General features: G+C 36.6%; 1 protein-coding gene across 3 annotated transcripts in view; it reads left to right on the top strand.

Moving 5' to 3' along the window:
• Positions 1 to 15,217, top strand: part of LOC309831726 (uncharacterized protein) — a 53,140-nt gene extending 37,923 nt beyond the window's left edge. For all 3 annotated transcript variants that reach the window (XM_082669045.1, XM_082669044.1, XM_082669046.1), the window contains exons 2-4: positions 2,142 to 2,374; positions 13,318 to 13,449; positions 14,465 to 15,217. In XM_082669045.1, coding sequence (XP_082525171.1) covers positions 2,207 to 2,374; positions 13,318 to 13,449; positions 14,465 to 14,599 — 435 coding nt within the window. In that variant the 5' untranslated portion in view covers positions 2,142 to 2,206 and the 3' untranslated portion in view covers positions 14,600 to 15,217. The remainder of the gene's footprint in view (positions 1 to 2,141; positions 2,375 to 13,317; positions 13,450 to 14,464) is intronic.
• The last annotated feature ends 604 nt before the right edge of the window (positions 15,218 to 15,821 follow it).

The raw sequence follows: 15,821 nt of genomic DNA, 5'->3' as shown, positions 1-15,821 counted from the left end.
GTCAGCTGCTGCCTCGGTCTCCATAGGATCTGATGAAGTAGCATTCCCAGGCTACAGGGTCTAAGGCAATCATCCTTTCTCTTAAAACATGGCTTGGCAGTAGGTAAACTTAATAGGAAAGAGTAACTGATTGGGTTGTGATACAGTGAAACAGAGGAAGAAGTCAAAGATGTCTTCCATGTTTGCATGGTTCTGGGATGCGTCGACTACTGATTTGTCTCTCCCCCCACTCCTTCTTGGTCAAGTCCACCATAGTTGAATCTTTAGTGATGTTGGTTCATCCTTGAAAACTTCATGGTAAGTTAAAAAATTTTTGATCATGAAGAACTGGATGTAAGTCCTGGATCTGCAAATGGCTAGCTTTGTGACCTTCAGAATGTTAACTATTGCTCTGATCCTCGAGATTTTTCAACCTGGAATATAGCAATAACCATTTTCCTTGTCTTCATTTCAGCTCCCTCCTGTCCCTGTCCCTCTTTTGCAAGCTTGTCTGTATAAAATACATACTTGCTTTTATCCTTTGCTTGCTTATCATTTTTCAATAAGTCCTTCTGCCCACTAGACAAACTCTAAATTCTTTGACAAGGCATACCAAACCTCCATGAACTGGCCCCTATCTACTGCTATAGTTTTCATCTCTTGATGTTCCTTACCTGCACTTTGTGCTCTAACAATATAGAACTACTTGCATTTCCCCAGATGAGACCATGTCTCACTGTCTTCTACCTGCAAACCTTTGTATATGCTGCTCCCTCTGGCTTGTTCTTCCACTTGAAGCTCCTGCTTCCCTTACATTCGGGTTTGTGATTTCAGCCAGAACTGTTTTAAGCACTCGGAAAACCTTCTCTTGCTTTTTGTTAGGTTATACCCATTTATGTTTTCTTAAACACACAGGGAAAAAAAAAATCCAAGATAGGCTTTTTACAGTGAAAAGAAGCAGTCTAGACTTGTCTTTTGAGAAAAAGGAAATATTCCATAAGGTTCAAACTCTTATATTCTATGATTAGAGAAACATAATACTTTAACTAAATTTATTTGTGATGTATATCTCTATCAGCAACCTCAAGAGGAAGGGTCTGGTCCTCTGACTGAAGATAGACCTGGGACAAAGATATTCTTTTCTAAATTTAATTAATTAACTAATTTCTTACTTTATATTGGTTTTTTTAAATTTAATTTTTATTTTATATTGGAGCATAGTTGATTTACAATGTTGTGTCAGTTTCAAGTGTACAGCAAAGTGATTCAGTTATACATATACATATATTCCTTCTTTTTCAGATTCCTTTACCATAGAGGTTAGTACAGAAAATGGAATAGAGTTCTCTGTGCTATACAGTAGGTCCTTGTTGATGATCTATTTTATATATAGTAGTGTGTATACGTTAATCCCAAACTCCTAATTTATATTAAGCGGTTTTGTAGTTAATGGTTTACAGGTCTTCCCTCCATTATAAACTGTAATGAACTTCAAGATATTAAACACGATCTTTCCATCTTTGGAACCCCAGTGCCTAGCTCATGCTGGTTCATTATAAATATTTTATTTTAATTTATCTCCAGAATAGAGTCAGATTCAGACTTGACTAATATGTTTACTAGACACAGAATACTAGGCACTTTGATATGTTATTTTATAAAATCTCCATTCATTGTATAATTTTCATTTCATAGCTACAGAAACTGATTCATTAGAATATAAGTTACACAGTGTCAGATAATAAGAACAGGGCCAGAAATTCAACCGAGGCCTCTCTGAATCAATGTGTTTTGTTGTTTTTACTATATTATAGTCTGGCTTTATTATTGAAAAAAGCTACTCACAGAAATACTTAATGACCTTACCTCTAAAAGGAAGAAAACATAATTAACAGTTCAAAGTATCCCTCTCATTTTCCTACTAAATTTGAAACAAAAAGCAGTGATTGGAGGTTACGGGAACAGTGTGAGGGAAGACAAGAATGTTGAAGTTCATCTTCAGGAAAAAAAAAAAAAAGGACAGATGCTTAATATTTCATGTCTTATAGGATATCAAAAACTATAAGCCAGACACTATGACAATAAGATAGTAAAAATCTTAATAAATTTTGTAGACAGCCCACATTTATTCATTTTGCTATCAACTTTTTATTTCTCCACAGTGATTCACATTTAAGCCCTTAAAACATGAAAAGAAAGTGGTCTCTTGGGAGAACAAGAAGAAAGAATGGAGTCGGAGATATTACATCTTTCCATTTCAACGGCCAGGCATGGAGGAGAGCAATCTTTTGGGATTGAGTCACTTACATGGAGGAGGAGAGAAGGAAATGAGTCATCACAGTCTGTGAAACAGAAAGAAAAGAAAGGAAAGGAACCAAGGAATAACAAGGCTCATGTGAGTTAATAGGTTGTGCCCCTGGAAAATTACTTACGATCGTCAAGCCTGAATTCCCTCTTTTTTAAAATGGGAATAATTGCTCTTACTTCACAGCGTTTCCTTGATGTTAAATTATGTAGATAACATGGGTATTGCATATAGAATTATTTCTATCACATAATAACTCAGAACTGAATTGTACTCGGTGCTTCAATAAATATTAGTTCCCTTCTCCCCAGTAAATGCTCATTTTTTGATCTGCCTACCTTTGGTGGTGATATTCACTTATTTTAAAGCTCAAGTCTTTGTGGAGTCTTGTGATTTTATCTCTCTTTCAAAGGAAACACAGAGACAGATAATATACTGCCTTGGTGGATTTGTAGCTATATGACTTCTTCTCAAGACCCCATATACCTCCATATCCCTCAAGATTCTTAGGAATGAAATATAATTCTTTAGGAGGTACACAGACCAGTCTCTCTCTTTGGCAAGGCCAGTGCAAGGGTAGAAATGGAAGCTTACATACCTTATATCTAACTATCTAAAATTCATAAACACCAACAATCAGTTATAAGAATTATGTTCTATCTTCATGCCTTGATAAAATATCTTCATAATAAAAAATTTTTAAATGCACTAACCAGTGATTTTATATGATTAAAACTAAGGACAATGTTAAAAACTACTGAATTTAATTTTTATTGCACATGTCTGCATGTTTTGTTGATGAGGTACTGATGTTTGGATGAGTAATTAAAGAAAAGAGATGTAATTCATAGTTTATTATATGTTTGTTCCATAAAATTTATTTTTATTGCCTTCATTTCAACAAAATCGCTAATTATGTTGGTAAAAATCAAGATTTCTATATAATTTATGTTCTGTTCTATTGATAGTAATGCCTAATTAGGCAATCGTTACTAAATCTTTGAAGTTTTTTGATAGTTTTTTTGATGAGCTTCGGTTTTAAAAAGTTTCCTTTGTTGAAACAGAAGCAGCTAGATTTCTCAATGAAATTTTTTTTTTTTAAGGTGATTTAAAAAAACATAAACTTTGTTTGTTTGTTTGTTTTTGGCTGTGTTGGGTCTTTGTTGCTGCACGGGCTTTCTCTAGTTGTGGTGAGCAGGGGCTACTCTTCGTTGCGGTGCATGGGCTTCTTATTGCTGTGGCTTCTCTTGTTGCGGAGCACGGGCTCTAGGCACGTGAGCTTCAGTAGTTGTGGCACGTGGGCTCAGTACTTGTGGCTCGCGGGCTCTAAAGCACAGGCTAAGTAGTTGTGGCGCACGGGCTTAGTTACTCCGTGGCATGTGGGATCTTCCTGGACCAGGGCTCTAACCCATGTCTCCTGCATTGGCAGGCAGATTCTTAACGACTTTGCCACCAGGGAAGTCCCCTCTCAATGAATTTCTTAAAACCACACTTAAATTTGAAATAAACAAAGGATTTTAGATGTCGTGTTCAGTCTTGATAATGGGATCATAGATGCTAAACTATTGGCAAGCAGAAAATACTACAAGATATTTTGATTGCATCATAGAATTTTCTACAACTTTACTTTGATTTTCATAAACTCTTAAAGCAGTGTCTCCATTTATATATAAGAAGTGTCACACTTCAAATATATTGTCTAGATTATATATATGTACATAAAATATCTGTACAAATACATACATAAAATTTTAGAGTAATGTGAATTATCTAGTATTGCAGCCTGTTTCTCAGCTGCCCTTTTTAAAATCATGATAATTTGTGAGTACCTCTGGAGCCACAAATTAAAACGCAAAACTAAACGGATGCTGGTTTCTTATGCAAGAAAGAGCATTCACACTGTTTATAAGGAAGGCTTTGACAAGTTAGTGCACTTGTCTTGTCTTTTATTGAGACATCTGCTGAAGTCTTCTTCCCATTCTGAAGCAACATTGGTATCTGAAGTTTTCTGTGACACAACCCACAAACTTTCAGCTCTCGTTCTGGCACAGTTACTAGCCTGAATTGTGCTAGTTATGGGTCAGAGTGTACCAGCCATAGTGCTGGATTCTGAGTGACAGAGACACTCATGGGCATCTCAATAAATTTATTTTGCATGTGCTTGTGATATGTGGGGCCTTCTACAGTACAGATCCTAAGGACAGGGATACCTGTAAGGACGAGTGTTGTAATTTTCATAAAGTGGTCAGAGTAGCTCATGGAGGAGGTAATGGAGCAAAAAATTGCAAATAGGTAGAGTGAGCCATGTGACTATAAGAGGGGAGAACATTCCAGACTGAGGGACTAGCCAGAGCAAAAGCTGTTGGGCTGGAAGTGCAGCAGGTGTGTTGATGTATTAGCATGCATGTCAGTATGGCTGAATCAAGAGGAGAGTGAGTAAAGAGGAGCATGGTAGGAGACAGGAGGCCCCTGGAGTGTTCAAATCAGAGGGTCGACATGGTTTTATTTATGTGCCAGACCACAGCAGCCAGAGTCATCTTTTTAAAGCACAGCTCTCTCCCACTTCTTCTCCAACCTTCAGTCATTCCCTACTACCTAGAAAAGTAAAAGTTCATTCTCCCTAGGCTACCTCTTAGCAATTTCCACACTCTAGATACAATCTATCACCTGCTGTTAATAACCCCAAAGCACTATTTGACTTTTTTTTATTAATTTATTTAATTTATTTATTTTTGGCTGCGTTGGGTGTTCGTTGCTGCACGTGGGCTTTCTCTAGTCACAGTGCACGGGCTTCTCATTGCGTTGGCTTCTCTTGTTGTGGAGCATGGGCCCTAGGCACGTGGCCTTCAGTAGTGTTGTGCGGGCTCAGTAGTTGCAGCTCACGGGCTCTAGAGTGCAGGCTCAGTAGTTGTGGTGCATGGGCTTAGTTGTTCTGCAATATGTGGGATCTTCCCAGACCAGGGCTCGAACCCATGTGCCCTGCATTGGCAGGCAGATTCTTAACCACTGTGCCACCGGGGAAGCCCTTGACATTTTTTTTTTTTAATTTGTTCTTTCCTAAATATTCTCAAGTCTTTTGTCCCTGTGACTCTGCTCAAGACCTCTCTCCACTTAAAACATCCCACCTCTGTCTTTATTGATGTCTTTCCGCAAACCTCACCTCCTCCATGGGAGTAGTCTCTGAAACTCTCAGCCAGAAACAATCCCCACCATCCAGAGAGCTTGGCATTTGCATCCCTTACAGCAGTTAACATCTTCTAACCTTTGTCAGGATTATTATGCTCATGACTCAGCTCTTTTACTATTGAGTCAAGAATGCTACTTTATTTATCTTTGGATTTCTCTCATACGTTGCACTTAATATATTCTCATAATTGTTCTTGAGTAAACGAATGAATGAAAAGTCTTCTCTTCAGTTTACCTCAATATGAAGACAAGATAATAGTTAGTGCTGTAGAATGCAGGTAACAGTCCCTTTAGAGTCATGATTCTAGACCAAGATCCCAAATATGAAGTCTTTTTTGAGTTTCTGAGAATGTGTTTTGAAGTGTGGAAGATAACTGTTTATAGAATTGAGAAAGCTACAAATAGGAATTGGTTTTTCAAATAATCTCCTGTTCAGCATTTGGCATGCTATAATAAATATAATGCTAAAAAAGATCTCAATCCAAAGCAAACTTACAGGTAACTTTCACAAAACACTATCTTGCATTAGCAAATTCTAAAAACGCATTAATTATACATTTATAATGGAATTAGATCTTTGAAAGAAGTTTTTCCCATGGCTTTTTAGTGGATCTTATTGTTTTCAGTATGAATTGCTTTTCTATACAACTGTATAAAAATAATACAATTTAATTATTTTGTATGTTCAGCACAGTGTTAGGTTTATAACTCCATTTTGTTAAATTAAGACATTTAATATGACAAAAATTTCATTTTTGAAATTTCACATCATAGTGCTTATTCCTTTAAAGATAATTTGCCCTAGACACCATAAACTTGTATAACACTATTAATGAAAAAAACCAATATTATGCAGAGTTAGTTCAATAAAGTCGAGTGCTTGGAAAACTCAAGGCCAGTAGTTATTTAACATATTGAGAGATGATAACTAAATGACATCCATAGTGATGGAGAGTTTGTTTCTGGTGAAGAGTAAAGTGCACAATTTAAATTATAAGAGAAATGCCACAAAAGAACAAGGTTATAAAAAGACAAACTGTCTTTGAAAGAGCAAAGAGAAGGAGAAAGAGCAAATAGAGTGTCAAAATAATGAAATAGTTTTCAGGGGCAGCAATATCCATTTCCACCAAACTGAAAACTTTCTGCCAAATGCGGCAAGATACTGTTAGCATTTTATTCTTTTTCTGTCTAGATGGTTTAAATTCCTTTGGGTGTATTAGTTGCCTAAAACAATATTTCAGATGAGAAGTATTTGTCTTCCAACATTCAGTTCAACATTAACACACTTAGAAGCAGAAGTAGCGCTTTCACTTGCGTGTGGTTATTGTAAAAGCTGAGAGAAAGTAGCATAACTGGACATAATAATACAGACCAGGTCATCAACCATTGTGCAATCTATTACTAGTCTATTAAGACAGTCCTGAGTCATGGTATACTGTAATTATTTTTCCCACCTAGTTGCCAATGATCTGTATATTCTCTCTTGTCTCTTCCCCTTGTTTTCTTCCCAAAGTGGTTTCAGGCTTTTTAACTGATCTCCTTTCCTTGGGGTCCTGATTCTCCATTAATATTTTCCATTTGGAACTGCAGGTCGATGCAGGTTGCAAGTCACTCTCAACATGTGAGCTCCTTAAACCCAAACTGAAGAAGTTGGATTACCTCATTGCTTTATTGGCCTGGTACTTGGAAATCTAGGTTTCCACATAAAAATCTCAGAATGGTGAATAGTGGGGTATGGGGAAAGTGGAAGGTTAGGTGGTGGATTTAATCCTCACATCAAAAAAGGCAAATCCACTTTATTCTAGTACATTTTGGAACTTCACTTATGATTTTCTTTTTATTTTAATTCCACCACTAAAAACTGCTGAAAGACCACAATTTTCTTGAAAGTTTAAATTTAGTTTACATTTATCTTCTTTATGAATTAGCATACAAAACTGATGTGTGATGGAAACACACTTTGTTAAGGTAGAAAAACCAAAGGCAATAATAAAGAACCATTTTCAATATAAACAAAGAATAAGTCTTGTAAACTGTTTTCTACTTGTTCTAAATATTTTATTTCATAAAAAGTTTCCATGGTCAAATTAACTTAGAAACTGCTGTAAATCTCTTAGAGATTTACAGTGTACATTAATTGATTAAAGACACTGGTAAGTCTTTTATATTTTGTTCAACACAGTTTTCCCCAGTTTTATTAGATGACAGATGACAGACCTTCCTTTTAGCATAATATCTGTTACTCATTTATGGAAACATGCAGCCATAGGGAAATGGAAGTGAACCAGAAAGAAGATACTTCATTTTCCACTGTCTCTGTAGCCAGTACTTGGTGAAATAATCCAGAACATTAGTGAACTTTACATTCCCTTATTTTTTGACACCGATATGTTGGATTCCTGCTACAGCACCCATGCCAAATATTGCCTGACATACTGACACAGAAGTTTTCAATATTGGTAAAAGATGACTTAATGCAGAATACATTACACAGGACTGTAGAAAGAATAAATAATTGCGAGTTTCTTTTCACGTCATGTCTTTTTAATAATAGGAATGGAATCCATTCACAGATAGGAAAAATACTTAGTTGCCATAGAAATGATATATGTTCATTAATAAAAGAAAGTGAGCTAAAGGCTTCAAATAAGAAAATTCCATTAATTAGTGGTTTCACAAAGTATTGATTGGTCTTATCAACTTAAAATAATACAAACTTTTAGCTATTAGTCTAATTGCATGCTATTTTAATCAAGCTTGTTTCTTGCATATGTGGTATTGCAATAGCATTATTTTTATATAAACTAGCATAAAATATTATGGTTGTGAATTGAATTAATCTATTTTAGCAAAAGAGGTAGAAATAAATCAATTACCATACCAAGAAGTCACAAATTGTATTCTTGGTGATCAACTATTTTATATGTTAGTAGTATGGAACCAAACAAGGATAAATGAGTTATGTACACAAAAGCCTGAAATGTAATAGGGTCTCAGAATTGATAGCTCTTCTTCCACCTTCTACTGCTTCCTGAAATAGAAGTTTTCTTGGGCACATTACTTAAGAATTTAGAGTCCATGATTCTTTTTGTTGTTGTTTTTGTTTTTTCCTGATTTTTTATTTTTTAAGCCGTCCTAATTCTAACTCTCTGCTAACCTCATATAACTCTTGTGAGGATTAACTGATAATTCAGTAAAAAAAAAAAAAAAAAATTCTCTCACCTCATGCAATGAAGACTGAAATTTGGGAAATTGAAAAAATGAGGTCTGGGGGGAATAAAGATTATATATCAACTGTACACATTTTATTTAGTGTAAAATTTAATCTATATTTATTTTTCAGTCTTTGATTTTAGGTCAAAGCTTTTCCTTTAGCTAAAGGTCTACTCTGGCATTCAGACTCTTCTGTACATAGAAAACACTCACAGGCATGAGGTCAGTGAAAATGTTGGAGTAGGGATATCTGGGGACTGTCCTTCCCCAGAAAAATCCTAAAAATTTATCAAAAACTGTGAAGATTAACCTTATTGAAATGCAGAAAGATAGTCAAATGTTTACATCAACTAAAAGGATGCATAGGAGGAGAAAGGCTACTGAAACAGCTTAGATCTTAGCAGCATATTAGCTAACCTAGATCCACCCCTTCCCTTAGGCATCAGTGGTCTTGGAGATGACAGCCTGTTCCTAGTGTGGGCACAGAGTAGATATGGTTTCCAGGGAATTGTGTTATCTGTTTTTATCTGACTGGGGTTTTCCTGAAGGACTCCTGCGTGGAGTTTCCCTTTGTTTTGCCTAACTTGGAACTCTTTCAGGGCTGAACAGCCTGGAATGAAAAATAACAGTTGGGGTAAACAATTGATATACCAAAAACCTGGGAGGAAAAGCTGAGTAGTGAGGTTTTGGTGGGGGGAAGAAGGACTTTGAAAAATTACCACATAAGCAGAGGAAACTACAAAGCTACATAAATGCTCAGGATAGGACACATATTCAGAAAAGACCTGAGGAGGCCACAAGCTTTCAAATGTAGCCAACTTTTAGGCTCAGGGCAAGCTGGAAGTGTAAACTAAGACGAAGCTGTAAACAGCCAGGGAAAGGGTTGAAAGAAAGCCACAGCCCAGAGCAAATCTGAAAAGACTTGCTGAGTGATTTTTTTTCATTATTTGCTTTATTGTTTACACATCATAATAGTCAAAATGTCCATTTTTCAACAAAAAAATTATGAAGCATGCAATGAAACAAATATGGCCCATACACAGAAAAAAAAAGAATTGAACAAAAACTATCTTGAGAAAGCACAGATATTGGACTTACTAGACAAGACTTTAAATCAACTCTCTTAAATATTCTCAAGAAGTTAAAGGACACAATACAAAATAAATAAGGGAAACAGGAAAATAATGGCTCAGCAAACAAAGAATATCAACAAAGAGAACCTGTGAAAAGGAATCAAATATAAATCATGGAGCAGAAAAATACAATAGTTGAAATTAAAAAACCCACTGGAGGGGTTTAACAGCAGATTTGAGCAGACAGATGAAAGAATCAGCAAAGTTAATAACAGGGCAAATGAAATTATCCAGTTAGAGGAGCAGAAAGCTCTTCCAAAGCATTCAAGTTAGTTTTTAATATAAGCAACACTCTCTATTTGCACTTTGATTTTATGAGCTTGCATAGAATTTAGTTAAAATATTTAATTGTATATTAATATATGTTAACAAACATATTTATAGACACATGTCACAGGAGTAAATAGTTTGGAGAAGAAACTCAAGTAATTTGCACTAAGTAGCTCAGCTGTCAGTAGCAGAGGGATGTGAGTACATAGCGAACATGCTACTACCAAGAATATCTGGGTACCATGGGCATCTATCACTATATTACTACAGAGAGAATCAAGAGAGTGGATAATTCAGGGAGTCGGTTGAAAGCTTCAACTGTGATTTGTATAGTGAGCTTTGGTTTACAAAACATTTTCTCATCAACTCTGTGAACTTTATTTATGCAAAGACCTTGTCTATATCATTCAGAACTGGGTCCACAGTGCCTAAAAATAGTACGTGGCACATAATCAGTTCTCAATAAATATCTATGACCAAGAAAGGACTCAACAATGGAGGGGTAATATAGGGGGTTGGGGAGTGGGAGGTACAAGCTATTGGGTGTAAGATAAGCTTAAGGATATATGGTACAACGCGGGGAACATAGCCAATATTTTGTAAAAACTGTAAATGGAAAGAAACCTTTGAAATTGTAGAAAAGAACTTAAAAAAAGAAGACTCAACAAACGTGTTTTCTTCATTTAATAAGAGAGGATAAAATGTATGTGAGGGCTTCCCTGGTGGCACAGTGGTTGGGAGTCCGCCTGCCGATGTAGGGGACACGGGTTCGTGCCCCGGTCCGGGAAGATCCCACATGCCGCGGAGCGGCTGGGCCCGTGAGCCATGGCCGCTGAGCCTGCGCGTCCGGAGCCTGTACTCCGCAACGGGAGAGGCCACAACAGTGAGAGGCCTGCGTACCGCAAAAAAAAAAAAAAAAAAAAACAATGTATGTGAAAGTGTTTGAAAATATATACACTCTATATAATAGACTTCATAATAACATATTTCTTTTTAATTTTGCAGCCCGTATCTTCTTGTAGTATATACTTGATTTAGAACATGAACTTTCAATCAGCAGTCATTTGAAACTGTCTTATAAAGAGTTACGCAGTTCTCTAAGAAAACCACAAGACAGAATGAATGGCACTTTTCATTATTTTGTAAGTTGGATTACGGGGCCAACAATTTACAAGGCAATAATAAAATGAAAAGATTTAAGTAGAGCTTATGTACTCTCATATACTTGTGTGTGCCAACTTGCTTTTGAATCTTAGCTTTGCTTTACAAGCAATTCCGTTAAGCCTGAAAACTGTCAGATGCGATGGGTGTGAGTATGTATACCCTAGCTTACCAAAGGCTAAGTGATATACTTACTTTTAAAGATAGTTTCCATTCTTATCCTTGCTTTCCACTACTTAAATCTTTCTTTAAAAATGCCTGTTTTTCTTGAAAATTTGCTTGTGTGGTCTGACTAAGTGTAAACTTTCTTTGGGGCAAGAGAGGGAGGAAGAACAAAAGGACTTCAGCTCTTTCCAAGTAAGGAAAGCATATGCTGTGTATGACCTTTTTTTGGTTTTCCTTTAGCACTTGATTATGACAGTTTAATAAACAATATTGAAGGAATATTACCGTGAACACCCGTATATCCACCACCTGGATTTGGCCATTACCATTTTACTTTTTCTGGCTTTATTACATATTTATCCATCTATCCATTTCTCTACCCATCCATCAATCCTTCTTATTTTTTTGGACACATTTCAAATGCAGGCATCCTTTAACTCCCCTAAAATACATCAGCGTGCGTGTAATTATTGAGAGTAGGATATTTGTTTACATTTTTTCTTTTGATTTGAAATTTACATTCAATGAAATGTACAAAATTTTTTTAAATTAATTAATTTATTTTTGACTGCATTGGGTCTTTGTTGCTGCACGCGGGCTTTCTCTGGTTGTGGCGAGCGGGGGCTACTCTTCATTATGGTGCGTGGGCTTCTCATTGCTGTGTATGCCCTTTATTTTAATGAATTAAGAACAGGCATTTGATGCTCCTTCAGCATTTTAAAAGTCATCCGTACCTATTCTGGAGGCAGCGTGGATAGTGGAAACATCAGGAGCCCTAGGACCAAAAATATTGATTCCAGTAGAAACATGGCCACTTTTTTGGCGGCGTGATCTTAAACAAGTCCTACTACCGAGCCTGGCCTTGCTTTCCTTATTAGTCAATGTGAAAAATAATAATACCCATGAGAAAGCGGTAGTAAAACAGTCTGATAGCTTTAGAAGATAATATTAGTTACTATGAAGTTCTCAAATATAAACATGAGGAGTATGCTGAGTTCATACACACATATGTAATTCTAATTTTAATCGCATTCTTCACTTCCGCAAACTTTAATAGCTTTTGGTATGAAGAAATAGACACGATTTTCCAAGTGCTGATAAGTTAGTTCCCAGTGGTTTCTGCTATGAGCCGTATGAGACTGCTAGCGCTTTATCAGAATCTACCCATATTTTGAGTCGAAAGAGAAAAAAAGAGAGTGAAACACTTTTGTTGAGTCCTTTCTTGGTCACAGATATTTATTGAGAACTGATTATGTGCCAGGTACTTTCTGTGGGCACTTTGGTCTCAGTTATGAATGATGTGGACAAGGTCTTTGCACCCACAAAGTTCACATAGTTGATGAGAAAAGGTTTTGGAAACCAAAGCTCACTATACAAATATTAACCACAACTGAAGTTCTTTCAACTCGAAATATGGGTAGATTCTGAAAATAAGGAGCTAGCAATCTTATATATGGTTCGTAGCAAAATCCACTGCTAAACTGATCTACTCACCAGTTCCCCAGAGGTGGGGCAAATCCCTGAGGCTTCGGCTAGCTTTCACTTTTAGTTGTAGTTTTCTGCAAAAATCCTCAGCCTACATTCAGGTCCTGGACTCACTGCCATGGTCTAAAAACCCCAAATTGCCTAGTTCTGGGATAGAAAACTTTCCATAGACTGATGATCATTATTCTTTTTTCAGTCTTGCTTTGACTACCAACTTTGTCACCATCGTCTTCCATTATGGCTGCAGCAATTCACACACAAACAATTATAAAAATGCAGTGGGTTATTCAACCATCTGTGTACAAACTGTGACTAAAAGATGTTCTCTCTCACAGGAAGACCACGAGTAGAGTCAAGTTTTATGTATGGTTGGCTCTTTAAAGATATGTGAGCCTTAGTTTATCAATACTTTCTCCACAGGAGGACAGCTGCCCTCCCTGCTGCCTTGCTAATTCAACTGAGCGTGACCCCTTCACATCCGAAAGACACACAGACATCTACTCATTATATGAGTCGTGGTCTTCTCCTGATGCCAAGAAAGAATTTCATAAGGTAACACCTTTTTAAGAAAAAAAAAAAAGGCAGAGAAGTGGAATTTTCAGCAAATTATTTGACCTCATTTTCATAGGAATATTTAAAGTCTTCATAGAAGTTGTTTGAGTTGTTTGAAGAAAGACATCCCAGAACAATCACATTATTAAAATGGACTGTTTTTAGGATGAAATTTAGTAGGGCAGAATAAATGAAATGAACAGATTTTAGTTAAACAAATACCATACGCTAACACATATATATGGAATCTAAAAAAAAAAATGGTTCTGAAAATCCTAGGGGCAGGACAGGAATAAAGATGCAGACATAGAGAATGGACTTGAGGACACAGGGAGGGGGAAGTGTAAGCTGGGACGAAGTGAGAGAGTGGCATGGACATACATACACTATCAAGTGTAAAATAGATAGCTAGTGGGAAGCAGCCGCATAGCGCAGGGAGATCAGCTCAATGCTTTGTGACCCCCTAGAGGGGTGGGATAGGGAGGGTGGGAGGGACTCTCAAGAGGGAGGGGATATGGGGATATAAGTATATGTATAGCTGATTCACTTTGTGATACAGCAGAAAGTAACGCACCATTGTTGAGCAATTATACTCCAATAAAGATGTTAAAAAAATTTTTTTTAAAAAGAACATAATCCAGTATCCATAAATGAAGTACTATTCCATCCAACATCACGGAAATAGTACACGAAGGAGTTTTTACATTCAGAAAACATTCAGACTTTCTATGGTAGCATTTTCCATAGGAATAGATAACAGTGAAACTCAAAAGCATGATTCTACAAAACTTTGATTTGAACATTGCAATCGCTTTCCTGTGTGAGGTTTGAGATATGTTACCTCCCTACAACTGAGCATCTGTTTTTATAAACCTAAAATGGCAGACTATAAAATGTCTTGTTACTGAAAGCTTCTTTCAAAATATCATCAGGGAAATTAGCTATTTAAAAGAAACTCCATGTTCCTATAAATACCTTGTTAGAAAGTCCTCAAGCTCTTTCCTGTTTCTTGCAGGAGAAGCAGCAAAGGAACAAGACAGCTCGAGCCAGACGACTCATTACACCAAGAGCACATAAGACACACAGATCAAAGAGAATCTTAACCTCTTCCAATGCTTTCTACAATACTCTCTTGCTTTGTGAAACTTAATTCCTTTGGCTTTCTGAAGGATTCTTCAGTAGACGATTTATTCAAACAAAAATGGGTATGTTTCCAAAACAAAGATACGGAGATAAGGACACTTCAAATAAGATGGAGCCCAGGGGCAACTCAAACCTTATCCCACACCTACTTTTATTCTGTGCGGGAATAAAAATGTGGGCAAAGACAAGAAGTTCATCAAAGGACAACATTGACCTTGAATTTCTACCAAAGAAGATGATCAGTCTTCAAAACCTGAAGAAATTTCACAATCTTAGAGCCATACCTATTTTTTTTTTTTTTTTTTGGAAATTAAGGATTTCAACTCGAAAAGAGGAAAGAGCTTATCGTTGTGGTAGAAGCTAAGTAAATGTATTTTTCACATTTAAAGTTCATGAGTAAGACTTTTGTCAAATCAACATACGTCTCGATGAAGAATCACAGGAGAAATGTGAAGAGAAACAAGGAAAAAAATTTTTTTAAAGTATATGTTTTCTGACATAAGGGCAAACAAAGTACAAATGATTGTTTCATATAAGAAGAAAAAGGAAACAATGAAAATGAAGCCTCTTTACTGTGACTGTAAAGCTGAAAAAGACAAATTTGGGGATAGTGAAGAATAGAGAAGAGTGATGGAATCCAGTGGCCAGTTAATGGTAATGGCACTTATCCTAAAGGAATGTTTGGGAAAATGTTTCCAGTGGAAGCTGGTGCATGGCTGGTCCCCTGATGAAAATGAAAGTAGGGAACCCCAGCCAGCCAAGGTAGGAGCATGAGAGGGAACATTCTGCTGGCCAGGACAGATGATAAAAGCTGAGCCGCCACAATCAGTGCCAGGTCGGGGACAGTCTGGAGGGAGAGGACGCCAAGGTGGAGTCCGAGCTGGTAGGGAAAAAATACCCAAATCCCGAGTTAGAAAAGGCGAAACCAGAAAGGTCACTGAGGTACCCCTTACTCTTCAGCTTATGGATATCATGGTGGGACATTAAAATAATACTTCAGAAGTGCGTATTTTGATGATATGACCCAAACGAAATTGGGGGATTTTTTAAAAGTTACTTTAAGCAGTTTCTTTATTCAAAGAACATTCACCTAGAGCCTGTTCTTTGCTAAATACCAAGCTAGGTTTCAGGAATACAAAGACGAAAAGGAAGTCAGGACAAGAAAGGGTTTCAGTACTCTACTATGTTTAAAATAGATAACCAACAAGAACCTACTGTATAGCACAGGG

The sequence above is a fragment of the Grampus griseus genome (genome assembly GCF_964374135.1).
Source record: "Grampus griseus genome assembly, chromosome: 13".
Lineage (NCBI taxonomy): Eukaryota > Metazoa > Chordata > Mammalia > Artiodactyla > Delphinidae > Grampus > Grampus griseus.
Note: the sequence above shows the minus strand (reverse complement) of the source record. Positions and strands in the feature narration are given on the sequence as shown.